This window comes from Triturus cristatus, chromosome 1_1 (genome assembly GCF_964204655.1).
Source record: "Triturus cristatus chromosome 1_1, aTriCri1.1, whole genome shotgun sequence".
Classification (NCBI taxonomy): domain Eukaryota; kingdom Metazoa; phylum Chordata; class Amphibia; order Caudata; family Salamandridae; genus Triturus; species Triturus cristatus.
In genome coordinates this window covers 225,420,678-225,448,156 of record NC_140579.1, presented here as the reverse complement: position 1 = coordinate 225,448,156, position 27,479 = coordinate 225,420,678, and the positions used below count along the sequence as shown (strand labels likewise).

Sequence of the window (27,479 nt, the reverse complement as noted above, 5' to 3'; positions counted from 1 at the left end):
GTGCATTTGCTTCCTCGGGGGTAATAGCCAATGATCATAATGGATCTGAATTTTCTATCTTGTTGTCTAATACATACTTCATTTGAACTCATAGCTTCCTGTGACATGAAAGTGTTTCTGTGGAAACGACTTTTTGATATCATAGACAGCCGTCAGATTTATGAGGTGCAAACGCTCAGCCCTCATGAGCCTCAGAACCACGAACCCTCTTTTTAGACACAAACCGATAATTTGAATCAATCCTCTCTTTCTAACCTAACATAATTTCTTTGAAATTAGACGTTTATGCCATCAAACCTCCACAGCCTAAAAGGTGCTTCATAACAAATATTAGACCCAAGAGTCAGTTCTGTCGGGACAGAACAGAGATCCGTGCTTCTCTGGGCACCTGCTCATCAGATACATTGGCTTGATGCAAGTGATGCCCACTCCAAAACCACATTACAACATGAATCACCTCTTAAATCTTGCAATGCTTCTCGTTAAATATAATATATTTCCATCAAATTTCCATACGTATTCCACAAGATGGAATGACATGTTTTTCTTTGCTTTATGCATTTTGCAACATCTATGCCCTGGTTGCTTCTTCACTAGTGATGAGCAATTTAGGGAAATTGACATAAGAAATAGATTACTTCAGCAATTGCCATCTAAATTTGCCTTTCACCACCTCCTTGGTTTCACTATCTTTCTGGAGTTGGAGAATGTATCCAATGGATAGGAATAGCAGAGAATGGCAGAAGAAGTCATAGGAATAAGAGAAAACAAACCCCTGTGTCGCCTCCATTAGTCTGCCATCAGTCCAACCAATCACAACCATTGTATTACACTGTAACTAGTGAGGGTGTGCACCAGCCAAAGGAAGGGGAGGCAGAGGAGCACATTATACACTACAGCCCCTACAAATCTTTGGTTGTGCCTCTTTTGAGCCACAGTTACTGATCCCACCACTACTTAGTGGGATGGCAACAACCAGGTTGAAAATAGTAGAGAAGAGACAGACTTAGGAATAATATAGACAACACAAAGATAATTTGGTATGATTCTTCCAAGATCCTTTATTGACAGTGGAGAACATTTACGCATGGGAATGTGTAGGAGATAACTGAGGCTAGAGGGCTATTGTTACTAGTAATCGAATTCCTTTCTAACAGAACATCTGTACATACATAAATAACGGTGTAATGCGGAACATTGTGTGGAAGATGCAGAGACAAGTCTAAAATATCAACAAGCCAAAATGTCTATGCAGTAATGTTTGCACACACTTATGTGATTTCTGTCTCTTTCCTGATAGCTTGGTTCCAGTTATCAAAAGATTGGTGTTAATTTCTTCCTCGCTAATGTGCAAGGTAAGCGTAAACAGTGCTTAATTATTTGTGAAATATACATAATGAATCACAGGGCATTTAAGGGACTGGCTTGGCTGGCCAGATAGACACTTGCATTGTATCATTGGCCACTGAGTACTTCTTCATTGACAAAGATGTCAGGCACCATCTGACAAGACTAGTGCGCCTGTTGCCTCCATCAGACGACGTATGGTTGGTTGGAATTTTAATAGGATCCTCGTTAGACTAATGCATCAAACCCTCTGGAGCCAGGTGTCTCTTAACATGGCTCTCCTCTCTTGGAAGATTTATTTTCAGTTGCTAAAAGATCTTCAAACTACATTGGAAAACTATTCCCTATGCATCTCCGAATTGTTCAACATGATTTATTTGGACAGTTTAGACATAAGGACTCATTTCATCTTCGTGTCCAGGTTTTGGACTAAATACCACCTATAAAAGGTTTAACTTCCTGCCTTTTTTCTGCACCCACATGGGCTTACCTTGAGCTGAGCTGGGTTCTGCATTAAGAAGACCAACTGTTTGTTACTTTGGGAAGCAAGCCGAGCTGTGGCTGTGGCCACTATTGATACATACACTGCCATACTCTGCATCTGACACTCTGTGTTTATTGTCCGAGCACTCTTCGCCAGAGTCAGAAACATATTTATTGTAGTTTTGTGAAATTCATCACATGCATTCTATGGACATTATGCTTTTGAAGCTTCATTCAAAACAATGTGCAATTTTGGGCAGCAGCTTCTGCTGAACTATTTCCCCTGGGTCCAAACTCTTCGTTGTTGTCCTCTCCTCCTTCTTTTATTCTCTTTGTTGTGAAGCCTACCCACAGTTTTACAATGATGGTGAGACATGACACAGAAGTGAGGTAAAATAACCATTTAAGTTGAGGCCACTGCTCCTGGGGGCATATTCTCAAGGATCTATCACTGAGTTAACGGCACTTTATCGCAGCCAAAGTCGCGATAAATTTATCGCCCCATTCACAAGCTGGTGTTACCAGCCCATACCACCAGTTTACCTGTGATGGCATCCGCAGAAAACATCGCCACATACGACCCCGCCAACTATCGCTAATGAGATGCAGAGTACGCGTTACTGAGCAAAAATCTGTGACAACACCACACCTCAACATTCTCCAAGACCAGCCACATCGGCGATAAGACCACAAAACAGGCGATAAGGCATGTTAGCATCAGGAAATTAACACCTGCCGACAACCCGCACCATCAAAGGGAGCCCAGCCCAGAGCCACACATGAAGAACAACAGATGCCATGGCGCCACTGATCATGTATCCCGGAGCCCCAATAGGGCAACAATACCCACCGCCACCACCCCCAGCCCCCCCCGCCCAGGACCACCACAGAGGCAGCGCAGACAAAGACAGCGGACCTTCTGGAAATGCACCAGCATCACAGACCCAACACCAGACAATGTCAATGCCCACTACAGGCTCAAAAGGACAACCATCCTCCACATCCGGACCATCATTGCCCACAGGCTGATGGTACCAACACAGCAGACAACCAACATCCCACCTCAGACAAAGCTGCTGGCTGTGCTGCACCTGTTGGCCTCTGGTACCTCTCAACCAACATCCGCCAGAGTCAGAGGAGTCTCACAGCCAGCCTCATCCAAGTTCCTCACACCTGCCCTGGATGCCATCATCAGCTTGATACCCCAGTACCTATACGTCCCCCACAAAGCGCAGGAACAGCTGGAGACCAAGCATGAACTATACACCATAGCTGGATTCCCGCACATGTTGTGGGCAATCGACTGCACACATGTCCTACTTGTGCCCCCTGCCGACACTGCACACAATTACCACAACAGAAAGCACATGCATACCATCAATGTGCAGGCATTAGTGGACCACCGGTGAGCCTTCACGAATGTCGTATCCAACTACCCAGGCAGTGTGCATGATTCCCTCATCTTCCGACAGTCCAACATCACCCAGCGCTTCCAGGATGGCAACTATGGGAATGCACTGCTCATTGGCAAGTACCAAATGAACACACCACACACCTCATCTACACAATCATGCAACTGGCAATCTAATCTGGCAATGCACATGTCTCAAAATCACATACAACATGAAAAACAACATACCTACCAGACACAACAGCACAACTTACTGTGTTAACCTTGGTTAGCCTTGGACATGAGCCATCAATGGCATGGCACCTCAGCCCCACAATAGCGGAATGTGTGAAGAGGTGGGAACCAGGCATGTGCAAAGGAGACAAGTGACCCATGAATGAGAATGTACACAATGCCAAGTGTAGCAGAGATGTGCTGGAAAGACTGCAGTATGCAGACCACAGACATATCCATGTCTACATGCACTGCTGGTGTTTGGGGTGTAGTGGACAGTGGACGCAACCATGTCACCCCAGCCAATGGGTAAGATCGCTGAAATGTAGCTTATGACGCCCCCCCCCCCGTAAGCGTGTGCGGGGTGGGCTGGCCCGGCGTATGCCAGGCCAGCATAGGGGTGTGAATAAAAAGCACGTAGTTCTGGGCGTGGTTCTCTTCCAGAATGCCCAACGTGTCTGCCTGGGCGGCGCCTCCCACCCCGCCACAAGGCCGTTGCCGTGAGCGTTGTGGCCTGCGATACTGTGCGCCTGCTGCACCCGGGCCGCTGGTCCCCGAACCCGTCATGCCCGCCCCTGCGCAACCAGGCCTCACTGCTCACCTGCCGACACCGGCGTGTGTCAAAGGTGGGCCCACCATGTGCCGACACAAGTTCCAAACCCGAGGGCCGCGACCTTGGCAGCCTCCTCAGACCATCACGGCCTCCGCGACACAGGCCCGCTTTACTCCTTTCTCGTTGACGTACTCTACCGCTGCCTCCAGCCTACACTACAGTCAAGTAGGTCACACATTTGGAACTGAGTCTGGATTATGCAATGGTAGGGTACACACTTCATGGCTGATTTTATGTCACTATGCTCCCTTCGATGTGGTGACACCAAGTCTGTGCATGGCATCCCAACCACAAGTGTCTGTGGGCCCTTGATGACCCCGCCTTCGGCCTACACTGCGGTCCAGCAGGCCTCACACCAATCCAATCCAGTCCGTACCAGGCAGGACACGGCATCGTCCCTGGCTAAACACCCGCTCAGCTCTGTTGCTTCTACCTCCGTCAGCCCCAAGTCATCCCCACATGCCATTTCAACATCGTGTGTCAGAGTTCCAGGAGGAGCTTGCCGAACAGCGATTGGCCCGCGCTGACCGCTGCCTCTGGACTACACAGCGATCAAGTAGGTCACACAGCTGGAACTGATTCTTGATTTGTGTATGGCAGAGTTCATATCATTGTACGCAAGGAGAGGAGTAAGAGAAAGATGTGGTGCAGTCCAGAGGAAAAAAGGATCCTCGTTACGGAAGTGATCGAACACTACCAACACCTGCTCTGGTGCCATTAATTCTGTGCATCGCAAGCCAATGACACGTGGCTGTGGGCCTCTGCTGACCACTGCCTCCGGCCTACACTGTGGTCCAGTAGGTCAAACATTTGGATCTGAGCCTTGATTTATTTAGGGCAGTGGTTGTATCATTGTACTGGCCTCATCGCAGACTGTATCCCCTTTCAGCTCTGGTGCTACTAAGTCTGTTCCACGACATCCATGTCACTTTCTGATTGAACTTTGGTGGCGACTGAGTGTATGGACTGGGGGTTGTCTTCATCATCATGTCAGTCATACTGACTTTGTGGCAAAAACGGGGCTGTAGCATTCCATGCCCTGGAGGACACCTTCCACTGTCCCCCGCAAACCTCCGCTACATTCACCTTGGACATCGACGAGGACCCTCTCAGCTCGCGTGGCCCTATGTCACTGCCCTGCAAGTCATCATCCCGTGGCAGTGTGCCTGTGCCGGCTGCAGTGCATCCGGGGCCACTAACTCTGTGCCGCTCAAGTCATTGAACCTTTCTAAATGATTATTGGATGGCCTCTGTGTCGATGGCCTGGGGCACATCAAGGCCATGTGTCTGTAGCCCTGCGCTGTCCGCTGCCTCCGGCCTCAACTGCAGTCCACCTGGGCTCACACATTAAACCGGGTCCTGACCTGCCCGGATGTCGCATCACCGCAGGATGCACACGCCACCACCGCCAGGACCAACTCCAAACAACAGGTGCCAGAGTTGGAGGTGTCTTACTACCAGACTATCAGAGTTGCTCACACCTGTCGTGGGTGCCATCATCAGCTTGATACCCTGCTCAGCTCTTCAGGTGCCACTGACACAGTGCACCACACCTCATGGACCATTGTGGTTGCATATTGGGGGAACACTGTACTTTCTCCGGCTACCACCATGATGCTTCACCGTTGTTTTCGTTATGCTGGTGTTTTCTGTTTCCGCTTTAATTGTGATCACTGTTCAAGCACCAACGACTCCATGAGGGCTGGCTTACACTCACCCCACACACATCCAGCACAGGCGTCAATGTACATGTGACCCTGGCAATAAAAGGTGTTGGGCGCATGTGCCCGTAGCCAGTTCAACTAACTGTCTTACTGTATCCGTGTGCTCATGATGTATGCATTAGGGCCCTACAACATTACATTGTGCCGTGTACAGCGGACGCAGCCATGTCACCGCAGGCTGCGGGTGAGACCTTGCATATGTAGCTTTGCCGTTCCCCACTCAATAAGTAAGAGGAGTGGACTGGGCCAGCGTGCGCCAGTCCAACGTGGGGGTGTGGATTATTATCCCGTGGCTCTGGGTGTGGTTCAGTGCTGGAAATGTGCAAAGGCATGTGTCTCTGTCGCAGTGTGTGTCTCCGTTGGGGAGTGTAGGTGGTCCCTGATGGGACTTAGACACCCACATATGTGATCTTGTTCGGCTTCCATGAGGTAGAACCCCACCCGCACCTGTTCGGCCACCCCCTTCTGGCAGTCTGACACCTGGGCTTGGGATGCAATGTGTGCTTCGGTGGGATGCTGGGTGCCAGCCGTGGTGCTGGGTGCGTCCAGCTGTGTGGTCTGTGCTGGGCCTGGAGTATCCAGCTGGGCTGCTCTGCTACTGGAGGTCGTTGCCTAAGATGTCCATGTACTGTTGTAGGGCGTCTGTGTCGGAAGTGTGGAGGTCCTCTTGAGCATCACTGTAGAATTGTCTGGTCTGCTCTGCTGAAGGTGTCGCTTGTCCCTCTGCAATGTGAAGGGGAGACGCTTGTTGACATTATGTTGGCATGTATTTTGACGCATTGTTCAAGTTTACATACAGACTGCATGGCAATGTACATTGTGACTGTTTGGGAGGAGCAGACAATTTGATGCGGGACAGTGGACATTTGGACTACATGACGTAGGTGAGGTTGCACACATACATTTTTATCTCACAGTTTCCTGCTATGTCAGATGTGATTGGCCCTTTTCTACGCACAAGCAGACCCAGGTGTGTCCTCTGTTCTGCAGTGTAAGTGTTGCACTGTGTACCACATTATCGTCCATGTGGGTGTGCTGTTATTGCTATGTGTGTGTGCTGCATTGTGGGAGAGTCGCCCCTGCGATTTTGCTGCCCCTTTTCCCTTGGAGGCGGTGTGCCTTTGAATTTTGTGCTTTTAAGCTGATGTGACGTTTGCGACTTGGGTCATTTGTGCTCTTGGACGTTTTTTGCACTCTTGTGCATTGTTTGTCTGCATATGTGTTTTTGACGGCATGGGTTGTAGGTGCACGTGGATGTGTCAGAGTGTCACCTGCTCCTTTCCAGATGTGGTCCAAACTCAGCCACCTCAGTGTCGTGGCATGCACAATGTCATGGTGTTTGTACTCCAGCCATGCTGCTCATCGTGTAGTGTCACTTTCATTGTCGGTGTGGCTCACAAATACGCATCTTTGCTGTGTTTCGCACAGGTGTCTGTGTGTGTTGTGGAATTGGTGATGTGTGGGGGGACCCCTTTGGGCACATGGTGGACGGGGGCCTACTTAAGGTTTGTATGTGTGCTGTAGTGTACCACAGAGATCAGGGACATGAGCAAGGGTCATTGTGGGTGTGCGGTGTGCTACACGTCGTTCTGCATGTGTGCCATTGTGCCCGTCTACCCTCGTCCCCCAGTCCCTGTTTGTTACTCACCCTGTTGATGTTGTGCCAGGTCATGTCGAGCTGTGTCCGGACTCCCGACTCCTTGCACCGTCTTCACACTGATGACTGTGGCCGCCATTTGCTCCAGCTCCTCCTGTGGGGCTGGACTCCCACCTCCATTCACCGTTGCTGCCTTCCTGTTGGCAGCGGGTTTCTGCTTGGTTTGGCTTTTCACATCATGCCAGCGCATCTTGGCCTCCTCGACACTCCGACTGCATTCACGATGGGATGCCATTTTTCCGTCTGTGTTGCCAATGACACGGCGGAGGTGATGTACAGTCGTCTTTAGTGTTCTGTCACCTCTGTGACGATGAGCCGGTTGTCATGCGGACTGTACCTAGTCTTCCTCTTCTTCTTGGCCTTCCCAGAGGTTCCTTGAAGGTGGGGTGTGGGGCTTGTGGGTTTTGCGCTAACCTGGGCACTCGGTCCGGGTGCATCCATGTTGCTACGTAGTTTATCTTGTTTTTGGTGTGTTTTTCTTGTTCGGCTTTTAGAGTGCATTTTCACGCATGAGAATTGCAGGCCTGTGGCTTGTTTTCGCTGGTTTTTGGATCGTGATTGGCGTCATCGCTACTATTTTTGCGTTTGTGTTTTGCGGCATCGCGTTGATTTTGGCGCGTTCATTTGACGCGTTATCGTGGGTCTATCGCATGGTACCGCCGTGTTGAGAATACCACGTTAACAAAGAATTATTTTCCCGCGATTAGACTGCAATGTGAAGAGTTGTGTTAAGCTAATTTTGCAATGGTTATCACACGTTCTTGAGAATATCCCCCCTGGTCTTTCAGTCTCTTTGATTACCAGACCACTTATCAACTCATCAGCCATGGGTGAAAACAAAACACTATTTGTTTTCTAAGAAAAACGGACCCATGCACACACCTGTATGTGGACAGGGAGTGTATGCATGTGATATAGGCAGTGCTCTAAGCGGAAATTCAGCCAGGACTCTACATGGCCCTGTATTTCAGTCATTCAACCAATGAAGAAAAAGAAATCCCTACCTTGCAGCCTGTCACTTGCTAGCGCTGAAATGCAATATTACCAAAAGTCCCTTTTGAGGCATAGGGGCTAAGTGGAAGGTGGCTACTGTTGTTTATTATTGGTGTGCCAGAGCCGCCCTAAAGCGTTATTTCATTTCACACACCCACCCAGGATATCGCGATTTTGCGTTTTGCAAAAAGATTGCAAAATCGGTACCATGATTGTTTACAAAAGTGCCCCAAAATTGTTTTTAAAAAAGCTGATACTCTATTTAACTGATCTGTGCTGCTGCTGAACTGGTAAAAGGAGGGTGAGCAACAAGCTGCCGAGGTGTTTACTTCATCTGTCGCCCTTCTGTGCAATTAGTCTGCACAACTCTGCAGGCGTTTGAACCTCTCTTCCTCCCGCAAGCCCTCCACTACACTCTGTCACTCCTTTATCTTGACCCCCTCTCTTCTCTGCCCTCTGTCTCCTGTTCACCCCTCCCTTCCCCCATTGTTTCCTTTTTTTGTTGTTGCTTTTTTTGTATAACACAGCCTTAGCTGAAGGACAGTATGCCACCCTACCTTCCCTCTGCTACCTCCACTCCCCGTCTGGACTGTGACTCCTCTCTTGCCACCCTCCTCCCACGGTTCATCAGGCCCCCACAACCCACTCCCCAGAGATATGTCCCCCACACTGCAAATAACACAGGTTGGCTGATGCCAGAAACAGCAGGTTTCATATTACAATATGCACTCTGTGGCATCAGACATTCTCCGATTCAAGGCGCTGTGCTGCTGGAGACTCTGCGAGGTTCTAGATTGTGACATAGCACAGTCTCCAGCAGTGACAGAGCACAGGTAATGCAGTAATTTTTGTAGCAGGCACATTTTATGCATACCGCGAATGTTGAGCTTTCGGGCTGCAAATGTTGCTTTTTTTACTGCAAAATTTGCCACCAACGCCGCAAATTCCTAGGGGGCCTCATGTCAGCGAAATAACTAAGGTATTGTCACTTACAGTTAAACTTACCTTGATGCATTTGTTATCGTTTTTAGCACTGGATAAAGAGCTTTGTAACCTTTAAAATAAAATGTGCTGCTGATTTTGATTATGGTATTAATATTATGTGATTTTGCTGTGTTCAATGAGGCCCCATATGAATGAATTTCACGATCACAGGATGCTATTTCACATCTATTAATTACATAGGGCATGATTTGTGCGAAGGCTTCGCAAACAACACCCGTTTAGTGCTCAGCCACCTTTTCCATCCCACTTAAAGCTCTAGCTATATATCTGCATATCAACGGATGGGCAAATGTCTACAATATAGCTATTGCTGCAATTTCTGGTCCAGCCACTAGGTAACATGTTTCTCACAGGTTTGACAGTGCTTAGTTTGTAAAAAAAAAAAAAAAATACCAGGGCCTACGTCAGGAGACCTATGCAGTGTGCACCACCCATTGCCCCTGCCAGCGCTGCCAATAATAGTACAAACACAACTACTAACCATGAAAGTCCTAGAAGTGTGACAATTCAGACTATCCCAGGCCCCCAAAGCTATGAGTGGCTTAGGCAGCAGGTAATAGTCATTTTCAATCTATATTGAATTAATAAACAACTGTTTTTGTGCTCATGTCTAAATTAGAGAGACAGCGCCAGCACGTGGCAGACTGTCACAAGCGCTGGTGTTGACAATTAAGTGCCGGTGTGGGACATCGGAAACCACCAGCTCAAATTAAGCATTGGAAAGGAACAGACCCTATGACTTACAGTAACATCACACAAGTAGCTTTATCCTTCTCCCTCACTTGCCCTCTCCGTTCTTTGCCTTTTCTAGCTCAGGTCTACCATGATATCGAGACCGGGGGAGTTTTCGCTGAGAGCGGACTGGACCGGAATCATTTGTTTATCACCGTCCACGACGCAGTTCTGTATGCAATGGAAACCGTCAGAAGCGTGTCCCAAGCCCCGAGGGCGGAAAAGGTAACTTACTGAGGGGGAGGAGGGAGCTGAACTTCTATTGGCCTTTTTGTTTTTATATATCTTTACTTATATAATATAATAAGTGTTAATGTAGTCAACATCGAACACTACAGTTACACATCCAAACAGTTCAGACATGTATCTTTACGTTCTGTGGAGGGGTTCCAAGATAGTGTTTGAACAGTATAGTCATTGTACATTCTTATTATATTCGTGGTTACAAACCACCATCTGAGCAATAATAATCACATATAATAAAACATAATGCGAAACAACTTGAACTACTATTGGCCTCGCCGACTTGAGTCAGAGAGAACCCGTGTAAAGGTTGCCTTCAAAATATTGTGGAAATGAAGCCTGAATGGAGCCTGCCCTGAAGCCCACTGCCGTCACTAGGAGACCACTCCTGCAACCTGTGACCCCCTCCTTCCCAGAGCCCTGTCCCCCCCTACAAGGGTCTCAGGTCCATCCACTCCCCCACATGGATCCAAAGAACGAACGAATGAACACACATGAACACACACATACACGAACACACACGCGCACACACACACGAACACACACACTTTATGTCTTATTGGATGCAGCACTTATGTGCAGATACACAGGACCAAGGCAGTAACTGTATAAAATACACACTTAAGAGTTCACTTCGAATGCAAAACCCAAAAATGCTTGGTGCCACAATCTGAATCATCTCTAGGTACTTTCTACCTGAGGGCCCTTATCTAACTCTCTTGTCAGGATGTCTGCTCATTACAAGTGAGCTGCTTCAAGCCGTGGAAGAAACAATCAGAGCGGTACAAGCGCAAGGCATTTACCATTTCATTCCTGTGGCTTTAAAATCTCACGCTTGGCTTCACAGTTCCCTTGACACCGCTATATAAGTCCCCAAAAATGAGTGTTAATGTGGCAGGTTTGCACCGTTCATTAACTTGCTGTATGTAGAGCGGGTTATGTTTGAGAAGCTTTCATGTTGGACATGTGGATCGGATGAATGGTGCAATGTTGCGCAAGTAATCCTGATGGACATCCCAGCCCTTGCTCGCTGTAGGATGCCCGTCAAAAAGCCCCAGTCAGGAGAAACATCACGCAAAACTGTATTCCAATCAAATGGAGGCGATCCTGACGCCCATCAGTCCATGGAAATAAAGCAATGACCGAGGAGACTTGTAGAGCCTGGCACCACAAACGGAATCACTTCTAGACACTACCAGGCCAGGAGTGTCTTCTAAACCTCTTCTAATAAGGTTTAGGACGGGATCGGGTTCTTTCTCAAAAGTAAGTGGTGTAACTCCTGACGTAGAGGTGGGCAGTGTCTGGGTCCATGAACTGCATAGCTGGTGCCTGTTTGGGGAATGTAGCTTCCATTTAAGCTGGTGTCGTGGAGGGCACACACAGAGGATTAAGTTCTTATTTTACTGCCCATTTACTAATTTTAAGCCACTGCATTCGTTGGCGTTATAGCGAGTCTTGCCGGTGAGCTAAACGAAGACACACGGTGCAAGTGATTGGTTCCCAGGTTCCTCTAGGTCCAGAGTTGTAAGTAAATATGTCACAGGACGCCGTCCGAGGTGAAGCAACTTAGTCTCTTCTCTAGGTGGTTTAATTCAGATAGTAGAGAATGCAATCAACTTGGAAGCAGAAGGCATTCTGCGCTTGCTCCAACTCGCTAAATCCATGTTGGCAAGGCTTCACCACAAATCACAAGGTTAATTCAACAGGAAACTACAAGCGTCCCTGGAGGAAGGACTCTAGGAAACAAGCATTGGCATAGCCAATAGGTCTCGCCTTTGGGACCTTATAAGTGTTTAGCCATGCAACAGTTAATGTTGTTGCAGTAAGGATATTGTGCTGCATAACTAAATACTTATAAGGTCCCAAAGGCGAGATCTATTGGCTATGCCAATGCTTGTTTTCTGGGTGTGGCCTGGGGACTCCAGATGTGCATAGGGGGTATCTGGGATGTCTGGCGTGCATAGGGGGTATCTGGGATGTCTGGCTTGCAGGGTGCCCAGCATGGTGGTAAGTGAGTGCATTGACTGGGGCTAGTGGGTGGTGTAAGTGTCCTTCCTGCACTGCATTGCATCGATGTGAAAAGTCTGTGTAACATGTCCTCTTGTTGCTGGGTGTGGGTGCATGACATCACATGAGACAGTGTAGGACGTGAAGTGTGTGAAGAAACATGATGTGACTGTGGAGGGGGGAGAGGCAGCAAACAGTGGAAGAGGCAGAGTAATTCAAGGGAGCGAGGGATGGGGAAAAGAAACAACAAGGGGGAAAGGATATGAAAAGGTGGCATGGGGTGGCAAGAGAGTGGAGGGGCTGAGCGGGCAGCTCAAGAGACAGTCAAGCGAAAAGAAAGACCGATCGAAAGATGGACAGAGAGGAGTGAAGGGAAGTAGTACCCGAGAGAGGGAAGAGAAGGAAGAACATGAAATGAAGCACTGCCCGAGAGAGAGAAAAGGAGCTCAGGGAGAAACTAGGCAACAATCAGAGAGCACGACAGAAGTGAGGAGAGAACCTACTCAACAGAGACAAGTTGAACACACCCGTTGTGATCGTGCACACTCACTGCACGCTGAAGGGCTCACGGCAGTGGGTGTTGCACACTTACCTCAGTTGTAGAAAGCACTGTGTCTTCGTCGAGGCTTAGGACTGCGTCCGTGACTATGTTGTCATAGAGCAGGAAACGACTGCTCATGAAAGGTAGGCAGATGTTAATATTTTTGTTAAAAGGTCAGTGCATACACGGGTACAGCAGAGCTAATCTTAGTACGGGTTAAAGGTCAAGGGAGGCGAGAAGAGGGGGCTGCACAGCAGACCTTTGTGAAATTAGAAGCCAGAAGCAGCAGTACTAGTTTGCGTCCTAGAATTACTGTCGTCCCACAGCTACAGGCATTGCTGCGGGGAGGGCAGGGCGGGGGCGGGCGGGACTCACCACGCTGCCAGTTTGTGGCTTAGGCCGCTTGGGATCCTCCACGGCAAAGATAGAGTACTCAGAGAGGAAAGCGGGCTCTGCTATCATCCCGGCCAGCAGCTGTGGCATTCGAGGCAGTAGCGGGGAGACGGAAATAAAACAGTAATGAGGGGAGACACACACAGCACTGTTAATATAGAACTACCCAAGTCCAGCAGAAAGCAGTACACAGCAGACAGACCCGAAACAACGCGTACGTGTCATGTTCTAAATGTGCTAGAGGGAAAAAAGCAGGCAAGAAACATGAACGCGTAAAATCATTTAAAACATATTTTTAAGATCCTCCGATCACTATGCAAGACACGGGAATTCTGTGAGTGATGAAAAAAAAAATAACGGCATCATTATGCATTTGACATGTAATTTAGGTATAGGTCTAGCAGATACAGCCGAACAGGCCTGTCAAGCATGTGTTTAAAGCGACTGTTTATACTTGCGTTGGCGTGTGACTAGCAGCAATTGAGTGGAGGGCGGAGGGGCTGGGCCAAGGAGAGTGGCCGCGGAAGTTAATTGTGAGAGAGGGGGGAGCAGGAGGTGAGCCTGCGAGTGGTGCGCGCGTGCTGGGGAGAGCAGTCTGCTCTTTTTCGAAGCACATACTCGTGCTTGTGGCGCGCCCCTGCACACTCACGCAAGGTTTATGCTGCCACAAGCATGAGTATGTGATTCGAAAAAGAGCAGAACGACGGCTAAAGGTCCTCCTATGCAGCACATGCGCGCTGCGTAGGCGAGACCTAAAAAGGAGAGACTGGATGAATCCACTGTTTGCATCTGTCAGTCGTATACTGCTGGTTTAAAAAATGGTGAAACTCCAAACCGTGAGGGTACAAAAAATGAGCTGATTTTTCACCAGTTCCAAGGTATTTATTAGAAAATAATTTGAGCAGACCCAAGGTTCATCTTTCAGTTTGTCTCTCGCGTGAAGACACTGGTGAACTGAGCTGTCTCAGTTGGTACTCAGGCTACTTAAAAAAATATATGCAGCATTACAGATAAACCACTAAAAGTTTAAAAAAAAATGTTTTAAAAAAGTGATCTGATGGGGCATATGTAACATTAAATGTAACTGTATCTACGTGGGTTGTGCACAGGTTGAGACCGAAAACTCTGCACCGAGAAATGATTCCTGCAGAGTAACCGCCCTTGGAGAAGGCGGGAAGGACTTCCTGCATTCTCACACAAGGAATCTGCAGGAGACATGCAATACATACATAAATAATCACTATTTCATGACATTCTCAGGGGGAACAGCATGTGTTGTGCAAGAAAACAGACTTCAAAGCATATTTGTGCAGTACACTTTGCCCATCGTCACACTGTCAGAGCGGGATCCCTTGTTTGACTGTGAGACACAGTGGGATATTTCACTGTATAGGCTAGGGTTTAGTGTCCTTGTCCGGGATACCCACGCTGTGATAAAACTCACCGAGGGCTGTAAACTAAAATAATGGCGGGTAAGAGGAAAGCGTACAACCCCAACTCGGAATATTCAGTTGAGACACTGAATTCACAAAGCATTTTCAAGCTTCGCGTGCATGTTGCAAATGAGTTGTCAAGAAAGAGTATGTTAATTAAATAAAAAATAAAGAAAGCGTATGAAATGAGCTCACATGGATGGCCTCGTTCTCCTGGCGGAATGACTACAGTATTGATTAAGCCATTATCCCTTTTTCAATTCACAATATGGATACTGGCCATCTCGCGAGTCGCATCAATGTTTCCAAAGACTAATTAATTAAGCCTATTTTTCTTAACAAAAACAGCAAGTCGGGTCTCTAGGTTAGAAATCCATTGCCTTGGCTATGAGGCCATATTTTCGGTGAAAGAACACTTGAATCTTCGGTTTGCAATCTAAATTTTCGTCTGCAATAATAATGTCAATATTCTTTCAAGAGTACATGGCACATATGAAACAAAACGTGAAGAAGGGAAGAGACTTACGCAGAGGAACAGCCACACTATTTGGAGATCCTTAGCTCCCTGGTGGAGATCTCTGTGGTGTGAAGGGAGCTGCAGTGGTGGCGGCCCCCTTCATATTGCTGAAAGTTTGCAGCCGCCATGTTTAAAGCACCAATTTGCCTGGCATGCATCACACAGTGGACACTGACTGGGAAAATGAGTGACAGTCAAAACACCCTTCAAAGGGTGTGATTTAGACCGTCGCAATGACCTGACACACCAGGTCTGAGATTTAATACCCGCGCAACACAGGCTCTACCCGTTCAAACCTGATGCTCACCCATGCTGTAAGTAGAGCAAGAGACCGAGGCTCACTGATTGATGGCAGTGCTTCTGCTCTGCCATGCTTTAGTTAGGCCCCTCTGCATGGCATTTTGCATCGGGCACTTGCACGCATAAACATGTATACATTCGGAAATACAGGAATTTGAAGTGGCAAGCATCACTGCATTTGCAATAGCTAACCTTCTTATTCACTAAAAGGAAAAAATGGCTAAGAAAAGAAGCAGCATGGGAAATGGCTACGGTGAATCCAACCTTTGTAAATAATTGAAGCAAGGAAGAAAACAGGCAAGACCACGCGTTATGGACACTTAAACAGGAGTGGACAAAAAGTGGACGCGAGTGTTGCACGCGCGCGATGGGAAAAGTGAAAGTAGGCTGCGTGCGCGAAAGTGAAAGGGATCGCGGCTGTACATATTGCATAGCTGCCGGCTGCGCACGTGCACGCTCGTGTGAACGCAAGCTTGTCACCAGCCAGCAGCACTTTGAAAACTTACCTACTAAATGTCTCTCCAAGCAGCGCATGCACGTTGACTCAGCGAGACCTAAAAAAGCAAAACAAAGTGTCACTCAGCACCAGAGTCAATAGGAAATGTGTCAGAAAACACAAATGTTTGATCCCCAATTCAGCATTTCAAAGCTCAGGTAACCTTGTCGACATCTGGCTTTGTCCGGGTATCTCTTCTGTTAGTGTCTAATCCAGTGTTTCCCAAACTGTGGTCCGAGGACCCCCAGGGGTCCGTGACACATTCCCAGGGGGTCCGCAAGCAACAGTTTTAAAAGCACTTCAAAGTTCCTTGAATAATCTGTAGTTTTCGGGCAACAATAAAAGTGTCAAGATAACATCTAGTGATTAATATACCTGCGGGAGAGAGAAGCATGTTTTGTTCAGTAGCAGGTTTGACTCATCTAAGGTAGCGCAGAGGGTTAATATGCCTGCTGCAAAGAATGTGTACCATGCATTTAAAAAAACAGTAGTTTATGTGCATAGCTCAGTGGGTTACTGCTTTTGTCACAGAGATTCTTTTGTTATTGTGCAGTTTATGAGTTACAATCACCTTAAGCTATGCCCTGCCATCAAACAGCTGAATGCAAACTGAATGGTACAAGTTAGTATGCTATCAGTTTTTCCCAGTCTATCATAATCCTCATTCTGACAAAAAAGTTTGTTTGGGTAGAATTAAACCGTTATAATTAAAGTCAAAGCTAACCCCTATGTTACATTCTGTATCAAGATGTTGTGCTTCTCCAGACCAAGCACCAAAATGCTCACCAGTATGGATGACATGTGAATCCTACACCTTTAAGTCCCCTTTGCCTTATATAACATTACATTTTCTATACACCGATTTACACACGTACGATTCATTGTCTCCGTCTGTGTGTGATGTAAAGTGCTCTGACACCCTACACTTGTATGAGAGATGCTATAAAACAAATGAAATACATGTGACAGAGGGGCTATTGAGAGAAGAGAGGCACTCTTGGAGAGTGATAGTGAGGGATTCATAAAAGAGCCCCCAAAAGATTGTTGTATTGGTGCATAGTAAGGTCATCATTTACTGTGCTTTAAAAGCAAATTCAATTCAATATATAAATGACAAATGTGTTGCAGAATGCACCACTTTTCCCCAAATTTCCTTGGTGGGAGAGCCCCCCAAAGTTTGCTTTGCAGTGGCCAGGCTCACTCACTGCACTTAGTACTGGGACTGGTCTGACAACATTTGCCAGGGCTGCTTTGGGTTTCCAGTCTGGCCCTGGCAGGAGCCTCATACTGCGAAATAGAACCAAATATTGTAAAGTTAGTTGCCGAGATACAGCACTAACCATCCCATTAAAGGTTTTCGATTTTGCTAATTCTTTCTATATAAAATATTAAAATCATTAGTGATTCGAGTATTTGGTGTGCACAAGTGTGTGTTTACTTTTTTCAAACTACTGTTTTAATGTTTGAAATTTAAATCGTACAAATTGTTTAGGGGTTCTTGGCTTCCAATAGTGACTCAATAGGGGTCCTCAGGAGTCAAAGGTTTGGGAACCACTGGTCTAATCTGTTACTTCTTAGAAAGCTGTCACAAGCTGGCTGCTGATAACCCGCCTTCTGAATTTGTAGCCAATATCTCCCTTATCTCTAAAGGTAAAGTGGCTGTTTTGCGTGTGAGTGGAGGCTCTGCTGCACTGTTCTTAAAGTTTGTGTTCACCTGCAAAGGAGATGTGGCCCAGCAAGTCAGCTGAGCCGCTGCTTCCTTTATGAGCAGAGACAAGACCGAATCGCATAGGATTGGTCCCTTTTATAAAGCAGTAAATGAGCTACAAATCAATGCAATGGAGTGTGTCCTAGAGGAACTCACATTGCTTAAAAAACGTTGGCTCAAACATTTGCATCCTTCACATTTTTGTTGTCTAGAAAGGTAAAGATTCCAGGACTTCAAGACCTGCTATTGAACTAAATATGCGGTGTGGATGAATGCCATACTTCTTCGAAGCCAGGAGAACCCACTTTAAACACATTTTGTAATCTTGCAGCAGGTTTAATAGCTGCTTGCCTTCCACCGTGGCCTTGGTACTAAACCACAGGAGTTAAGTCTAGGCCAACCAGTGGAGTGCAGTCCACTCTACTAACCAGAGCCACACATCACCCCAACATGCACCCCTATTTTTATGTGCCTCAACCTTGCCTTTCAGCAGTGTGGTGATACTAGTGATAGGGTTCTTTGCGAGGTACCTCAGACCTTCTCTGTAGAAGGCCCTATTATCCCATTCTAGTATGCCCTGGCGCCCCACAGGCACCCCTGTCCTTAAAGAAGGCATTCCCTATAGTGGTATGGCAACGGGATGTCATGACCTATAAATACATCTAACAAAAATATGGTGCCATAAATACTCTTTACAAACAATTTTGCTTATTTGGAGTTAATAGACCACACTCAATGGAGTGATTCTTTTAAATGATAGGCTACGATATTTATTGATCCAGAGTCAAATCTGCGACAATAACATTATTATTAAAATCAAGCTTCAGAAGGGCGATGCTACCAGACATTGCATGGAGGTAAGAGCATCTCAGGACGTCACATCAGAGGACTGGGCCGGATCTCAGCGGCACTGCATACCAACGGGAGAGCAAATCCCTAGCAGAAGAAATCATTCAATCTTGCCCGGACTCCAACAAAACAGCATACCAGGGAAGGCTCAAACCAACAATCTTAGAGGCACACAAGAGGCGATAAAAAGAACCAAGATCAGACTAATAAGTTGGAACGTGGCAGGGCTCAAATCGACCTTAGCCAACAAAGAAGCCATGGATTTTCCCAAAATAGGAGATATTTTATGCTTGCAGGAAACATGGACGGTAACACCAAATTCCATCAAAGGCTACTTGGTGATCCACACATTGGCCAACAAGAAAAACATCTTTGGAAGACTGATCAGTGGGGTTTCAATCTTTGTAAAACTAAACCTACAAGTACGAATCGAGGAATGAAATGTCCAGATCAACAGTATAAAAGGAATTGGATTAGAGGGTATCCCGACCGCAATCACAGTAATTAACCTCTATGTTAATCCAAACAAAAAGGCAAAAAATTCAAACATCAGGATGATTACTGAACTGATTAGAGAATATCTCTATGAGTACCCACGGCACAAATGTATTATTATGAGGGACTTCAACATGAGAGATTTGTGCCACCCGGAACAAAGCCAAGGGGATAGCGGACGGAATATCATGGAAGCCTATATCAAAGAATTTAACCTGGAGTCCGTGAACCAAGTAGGGCAGCCAAAAAGGAAACAACAACCTACGTTTAAAAACATCTCCACGCTAGATTACATCTTTCTGAGCAAGAACGTACTGAAGAGGTGTGAAGAATTTAAGGTGTCACACACTACTTACTGCAAGCGATCACCATCCAATATCCATCCTCGTCAATATAAGCACCATGATGCATGGGGAACACCTAACTGCTGGTAAAATGCTCAATTCAAATAATGAAACAGCACCGATAAAACAAATTAAATGGGGACCCATAAGCCATAAGATTTTTTTTCGGTCTAGGGAAGACATGGCTTAGCAGTTCGGACTGGACTGTTCCCATGAGACACAGGGTCAAGACTGATTTGCATATAGCTGTGTCTCAACTGGGGTGGCGGAGTGAGCTAAAGAACGATGATGGATTCAACCCAGATCTGTGTTTGGGGGTTAGTGTCTGAAAAGTTTCAGCACTCCGTCCATCATCTCCTTGTGTTTGCTTTGTTCGCCCTAAGTTGGCAGGGTATGCCCAGAAGTAGGTCCCTTGCTCACTTTGCCACTGGAATCAAGCTAGCCTGGCTGATGAGGGCTGTTAGCCAGAAACCGGTCCCAGGATGCTTTTTTCCGGTCCAGGGAAGACATTGCTTAGCAGTTCAGTCTGGACTGTTCCCATGAGGCACAGGGTCAAGACTGATTTGCATATAGCTGTGTCTGAACTGGGGTGGCGGAGGGAGCTAAAGAACGATGATGGATTCAACCCAGATCTGTGACTGGGGGTGAGTGTCTGAAAAGTTTCAGCATCTCCTTGTGTTTGCTTTGTTGACCCATAAGCCAGGCCGTACACAAGTGGAAACAGGTTATATGCACAACTGGCCCTCAGAAAAGTTGGCCAGGAATTATATCCTCGCTATCTAATGCTCTGATTGCAGGAAGGCAACCCACATATAAAGGAAAACGCACCGGAAATGGGCCAGTCAACCTCATCGACATCAAAGCATTCAGAGAGAGTAAAAAGCGGTGCCGTCTGGCAGAGTCACAGTATAGGGGAGAAAAGTACCCACGGAAGGAAACACTTTTGAAAACATCTAGAAAACTGCATAAAAAAACTGTTTGGCAGTTGAAATAAACCATCATAGAAGAAAAATGGAAACACATCTATGCTCTGCTAGCACACAATAAGAACAGGGAGTTTTGGAGCTATGTTAATGGTCTAAATGGTGGAAGTCACATCCATAACGCTGTACCTGCCGAAAAATGGGCAGCCCCGGCGACAAGGTTATATGTCGACCAAGACAAACCCATGGCAAAAACCATGGAGGTAGAAGGGAATTACCCCGATGAGAATGAGGCTGAGGACCTTGCCCCAACCAAAAAAAAAAAATTCTAACCACCCTCAAGTGAATTATGAAGGATGGGGCTCCCGGGCCTAATGGGCTACCAGGCAGCATCTTCAATGAAGATCAAGATTTTTGGGCCCCCCATATGCATAGCCTATTTAACCACTGCTATAATACCTCAGCAGTACCGGACTCGTGGAAAGGTTCCATCTTGCAACCTATTTATAGCAAGCATTTGCAATGCATTAGGTCTCGCATTTACGTGAGTTTGAGCTATTGACATTGCAAATAACAATTCCTATTGGCATTGTCATTTACAATGGCAATAGCTTTAACTCGTGTAACTGCGAGACCTATTGCATTGCAAATGCTTGTTCTAAATATCACTTTTACTGGCCGTGCCGTATTGCTTTTAGAACGGTTGTGAAAATCCTGCCCTATTGCAGCTTTCCCCAGCTCGTCTTCCTGGTGTGTGAACGGACAGTGACATCACAGGGCTGGGTTTTGCAAGCACAACGTTTCTCTCAGAGGCGGTTTTCCACTCCCCGCTTGGCAGAAGGTTTAAAACAAAGAATGTGCAGTTGCCAGAGGCACAACTAGAGCCAAATTTCGGGGGGGAGGGGGGAGGTGAATCTTTTAAGCCATAATGCAGAGTGGAACTGCAGGGTCTCTTAGAAAGGGTGAAACAGCGAGGCCTCAGTAACATGCAAATGGTATTTTAAAGACCTGTGAAGTGCTCGGGAGCGGCTGTGTGTGGCCCGGGAAGCTGTCTCATCCCGGGCTGCCACACACGAGGGGGGGGGGGGGGGATTGGGCTGAAGCCCTTTGAGTCCAATGAGTGTTGCGCGCCTGGCAGTTGCCGTGTGTTTACAGGCAGAAATTACCCCTTGAAACGATTGGATTTAAGCAAGCAAAGTCGGACGCCCCCGCAATCCCAGAATCCTGCCTGCATTAATTTCTTCCAGACCCGCGTGGAGCAGCCATGGGTATCCTGTATTCAGAGGTACGTTCTCATTCTACGTTTGGTGTTTGACTGAAACCTAAAAGCCACCTCGTGAGTGAACCCACACGTTCAGTTAATGAATGCATAAACATGTATAATGAATGCATAAACATGTACATTTTAAATGCGAGCAGTTACCTCTTTGGTTCCTTAAAAAATAATATTTAGAGCCAAGCTGCTTTTATTTTTCCTCCCACATGTATATTTTGCAAAGGCACGCTGAGGGTGATAACGAGTCTTTCTTGCACCAACGGAAAAACAGTCACTGTCTCTAATGCTCAGAAATGTTGCTGACTTTTTTTCCCCTGAGGTACTGAATTCTAAGCATGAAACTTTTGAGAGTTAGTCGGTCCGTGTTGCATAGTACATTTACCCGGCGTTGTGCAAAGTCAGGGAATAAGCCGATATGCAAACATGCCGGCCACTGGCGCAGTTTTGAAAAATAAGTTGCCTCTTTCGAGCGATCAAAGCGTGCCTCACTCGCTCAACCTATAACGTAGAGACCAAAGTGAACACAATACCTCAAGTTTGCTTACGATGGGTGGGGGCGTGTGGTTTTCACAGTGAAAGCACTATTTATACTGTCTTGTACTCATTTTGCAGGTGAAAGATTGTTAGTGTCTACAAAATGCTGTTTTCACGTAGTCCGAAAGATACTGTGAGAATGTGTGCGCGGCATTGGAGTGTGAGCAGTGGCCTGTTTATTCGTTCTTTTAAGATATGTGAGGGTGTAAGGAACTGGGAAAGGCGAGGTTCATTCCACTCTGCAAAGGTGGGGAGTAGGGGCAGACAACAGAATGAAGAAAAGCGGATCTCATGTCAGGTGAAGAGGAGTGCGTAAAACTCACGATATGCCTGAATGTGTAATGTAAATACGGTGCTATGTAAAGCGCTCCAATACCTTCGGGTCGAGTTCGCGCTATATAAATATGCAAAAAAAACAAGACAAGCCCGGCGGAGCGTGGCACGCGCGCTTGGCGGGGGCGGGGGAGCGGTCATTATCACAGCATGCCGACAGGCGCCCCACGCTGCAGACCTATAATTAACTCAGCAGGTCTTCCGGAGAGGAGCACTCAACGTGCAAATGCTGTTCATGTGAAGCGCGTTCACAGACAGCAATAACAATCTGTGCGTGCCCCAGTCTGTCTCCCTTGAGAGGCATCTCGGCGACAATAGGTCTCGAGAGCGAGACCTAAAAAAAGGGGACGCTTCACAGCCGGGGAACTATAGACTGATCGCATTATTGGACATGGATGGGAAGGCATTTGCAAAAGTGCTCTTGAAAGAGTTACAGGTATGGATAACAAAAAATCAAATCATACCGCAATACCAGACAGGATTTCAGCCGAACACATCGACACTGGACAATGCCATCGCACTATCATATCTGGCAACAAAGGCCACAGAGGTCGCCACCCCTCCACTATATGCATGTTTTGTCGACTAAAGTGGCACTTTCTATGGCATTGACCACAACATACTGTGCGCAAAACTTGCAAAGTGGGGTATTCCGAGGAAACTTATGGCGGCCATCATGTCACTCCATGCCTGTACTTGGGTCTGCACCAAGCTCACACAGACATGTGCAACAGCCAAGATCTACACAAACAAGGGGCTAAAACACGGTTGTGTGATCGCACCCACACTGTTTAACTTATATACTGCGGATCTGGGAGAGGCACTTCTAAAAACCAACATCTTTCCGCCCAAACTAGGCCATCTTAGACCACCAATCATGCAGTATGCGGATGATCTTGTCCTATTGGATCAAACTAGAGTAGACATGAAAAGGGCACTGGAGTCATTACATCTCTACAATATGGAAAACCAATTCCAAGCCAATGCAACTAAAACTAAGGTGCTGGTCTTTGGCCACAAACCAAACAAATCACTACTAGGTTGGCATATCGGCCCGTTAAGAATTGCTACTGCCAATAAGTATACTTATCTGGGAGTACAAGTCTCAGACACTGGCAGAACAACACTGCAGGCCAAAGCACTTGAGGCAAAAGTGACCAAGGTTACACATGCCCTTTGTAAATTAAATCATAAGCTTCTAAGCCAATCAACAGAGGGCATTCGACGAGTAATGCAAGTCGAACGAATTCCAGCACTGAGCTATGGCCATCTTGCTTTCCCTGGCCTGTTGACCGACAAATTGGAGTGCCTGCACATCATGGCTTTTAGAAAGGCTTTTAAGCTTCCACATTCGACAAGGCGCACACTGATTCACCTAGAATTCAATATTCTAGCAATGGACATAGAATGTAAAAATGACATTGTAAAATATTATCATAATGTGATTAAGGCAGGTCCTGGTACAATCAGGGAAGCACTACAAATAGTCTTCACCGACAACACTAGTCACTGGGCAAGGTACCTCTTTATGGCCAATAAGACATTGGGTCTGCCAGCTGATCTTCTAACAGACACACAATTAACAATGGCCAGCCTAAAAAACCTGCTCAAGAAGCAGGGAAAGATCACTTCAAGACAACAGGATCTCGAACGGATCAGATCTATTTGTGGCTCAGAGGACCTTGTCTACTCACACAAAGCTATCCCATGTCAACCATGCCTGAAAGCAGGATTGGGAAGGCAAGTCCTACAGAATGTACTGAGGACTAGGCTCCTAACATTACCAATACAGGATTATAGGGTTCACTGGAAAAATACACCATCAAGAAGCAGTGGATATCGTTTGTGCCAATATCATATAGAATCTGCAGAGCACGTCATCTGCTGCTGTCCAGTTCTGTTAAGCCCGAGGCGCCTATATCGAAGAACTATGTTCATTAAAAATGGCGTATGATCATGCAAGGAGGCCCTAATGTTCATCTACACCACTACAGTGCCGATGGAGCTCGCACGAATTGGAAAGTTCTATGCGGTAGCTGGAATGACTCTTCGATCACCGCAAGAACAGAAGAGGACAGTAAAATAATATACGAGCCACAGATTACCAACTGTGGCAGCAACCTTGGCATCACAACTCTGTACTTCGCCCATTTGCACTATCAATCATTATTTAATACTGCATATTTCACTTTGGGAGGTGCACTGTCCCTCAACTTATCCCACATGCCTATGTACTTAAAAATCACATGCATGCTTCTATGATACTCTTCCGCATGCTCACGCACTCATGCATCTCAGTCCTATTCGGTGACGTCGCTCCATCTTCTTTTTATGTCCTTCCATTGTTCTCTTACGGCTCACATATGGTCCATTCCATCAGTCTGCCTGGGCACAAAATAATCACACCTATGCCTGCATGACTTCGTATTGCACGTTTGCACATCTACGCTCCCATGCATTTCAGGCTCGCTCCTTTTTCTGCTGCACTTCTTTTTCCTTTTTAGATGGACTTATGTTTTAGACCTCTTAACCAACCAAATGCACTTATTTGTGATGTAACGTGTTGTATTTGTAAATGATTTTAGGTAATCATACAATAAAGAATTACTTATGTTATATTTATGCAAGAAGATAGTGTTATCCATATTCTGACATACAACCCCCGAAAGCATTCTATAATATTTCAATGCTTTCACACTCTGCTTTTGCCGCTTGATACCCCATTATAGCGCTATTAATTCTCCCCAGTCCTCATTGAAGGACCATATACCAACAACTGACTTCCACTGTCTTCAGTCCTGGTCTGGATGAGCTATCATTCGATCCACTGACGTGTGAAATGGGAAGGAGGCTTAAAAGAAGTTTCAAGTCTTGCCAATGACTACAACTGGGGTCATTAAACTGGAGCAAACCCTGGGGCTGATCCTTGACTGACACCACAGTCATCACAGTCATCACACTGGACACTGACACTCCTGGTCCACTGACTGAGGATGTCATTGCGAAGGGCATCTCACGATTCAAAACCTCAAAGCCTCCGATGAGTGAGAGAATGATCATGGAAGGGGAACTACAAACAAACTACCTCAAATCTCCCCAGCAGCACACACTACCGGGACTTCTACGCAGAGGACTAAGATATACTGCAATTTGGTAATTCACACAAATGTAATGCTCTTGTAGTAGGCCACAAACTCTTCAGAAAGGAGGGAAACACAGGCTGTATGGCAGAGGTAAATTCATCACCAGTCCATATAAAAAAAATAGAGTGAACGTCAAAGGTCCTTTTAGACTGATATTAGCACTCACCTTACTTGCAGATTTATTCACAGAAAAAGGCCTCCAAAACTGAGCATGACCATGTCTTGTAGCCATCCCTGCCATGAAGCAAGCCTTTCCATGGTCAGCGCAGGGATCCCTCAGTCAGTACACCACTCGCCTTAGACTAGTAACATCTAGTTACAGGGGTGAGTTAACTTCGGTCACACATTCTTCTGAATCTTTCTCTCTCCTCCTCTGTGTTTAGAAGCCAGTTGATGCAGAATTCTACATAAGTGACTCGCTGGAGGGGAGCAGCGGCGACTACCAGAATTTGGAAGAGGTTAGTAATATTGTGGTGCCTCTGGTGATCATTCTGTCAACAGCATTTTGCCACAATCGTTGTTAATAGAGGCCAGTGCTTAATTTAGGCCGGTGGTTGCAGGTGGGGCCACCAATATTAGTTTTTGGAGACCTTAACCTATTTTTCCTCAGCAGATTTTGATCCAGAGCAAGAGAGAGAAAAACACAAAAGAGGAAAAGGAGGGGGAATATAAAGACAGGAGACAGTGACAAAGGCAGAAAGCAGGGATGAAAAAGAGCCTGCAAGAGTTAGATGAAGGGGCAGAGAGTGTCAGTGGTGGATTAGAGGTCTGAGGTGGAATAAAGACTTTGGGCCCTGGCACTTATTTATTTACAAAATAAGCACAGGCAGATACCGCCTAGAGAAAGGGGGACGGGAGACAGGTGAAGACACAAGCAGCAGCAATGTAATTTATAAGTAGGGCCACTAGAACGACAATTCAACAGCTGCTCTGCTTTACAAATAAATGCTGATCTTTCCCATTTTCAACATATTCAGCTGTTTACTGCATTGTTTGCATATTATAAAAAATCTTCTTGCTTAAACGAATAATTTATTAAGAACTCTGTGCATAGAATGAAGCATAGCTGCCAACACTTTGCAAACTCAGCGCCTTTCAGCTGTTGATCGCTGTATTGAGGCACTACACAGATAAGAATTTAGTCCAGGTAGTGTTAATATACCCAAATTGATGGGAACAAAGAAAATAAGAAGACAACAGCTGACCAAGGTCAAGCACCTCAATTCCAGTAATATTGTGTATCAAAAGTTAAGTGCAACAACTCCCCGCATCCGCTGTTGAGAGATGCCAATCAATAGAACAGTCCAAAACAAAAAATGGAAGGTGCACTATAATAGAAGTCAAGAATAGAAAATACACTGGAAATCCAAAACGATTCTTCTTTTATTCATAGTTGTTTTACTAAAAAAGGGCACACAGCCAAAGCGTTTCGTCCCCTAGTGCCACGGGAACTTCGTCAGGGCTCACTAAAGGTAACCGAACACTTTCAGAATACGCATAAAGATTCAATTTCAGTGCTTGTGGCGTATGAAAGCACTAATACAGAAAATCCGATATAACCAATCAAGTGAGGTACCTGGAAAATAAACCAGTGGAAGGAAATAGGAACGCGTTTTTGACTTGAGTTGGCTAACAATCAAAGAAAGGCAGAGGCGTCTATGTCATACGAGACTCCCTTAATAAAGGGTGAATACGGTACCGAGTAAGTTGCCAATACAGGAGCTATACTGATTTGCGTCGCCTACGGTTATCATGCTGTTCGCATG

The 27,479-nt window shown here is 46.3% G+C and overlaps 1 protein-coding gene across 1 annotated transcript in view; it reads left to right on the top strand.

The window, feature by feature from the left end:
- SLC26A9 (solute carrier family 26 member 9) overlaps positions 1-27,479 on the top strand; it is a 162,034-nt gene that overhangs the window by 129,840 nt on the left and 4,715 nt on the right. The window contains exons 17-19 of the mRNA XM_085625264.1: positions 1,301-1,355; positions 10,258-10,403; positions 26,097-26,171. Coding sequence (XP_085481390.1) covers positions 1,301-1,355; positions 10,258-10,403; positions 26,097-26,171 — 276 coding nt within the window. The remainder of the gene's footprint in view (positions 1-1,300; positions 1,356-10,257; positions 10,404-26,096; positions 26,172-27,479) is intronic.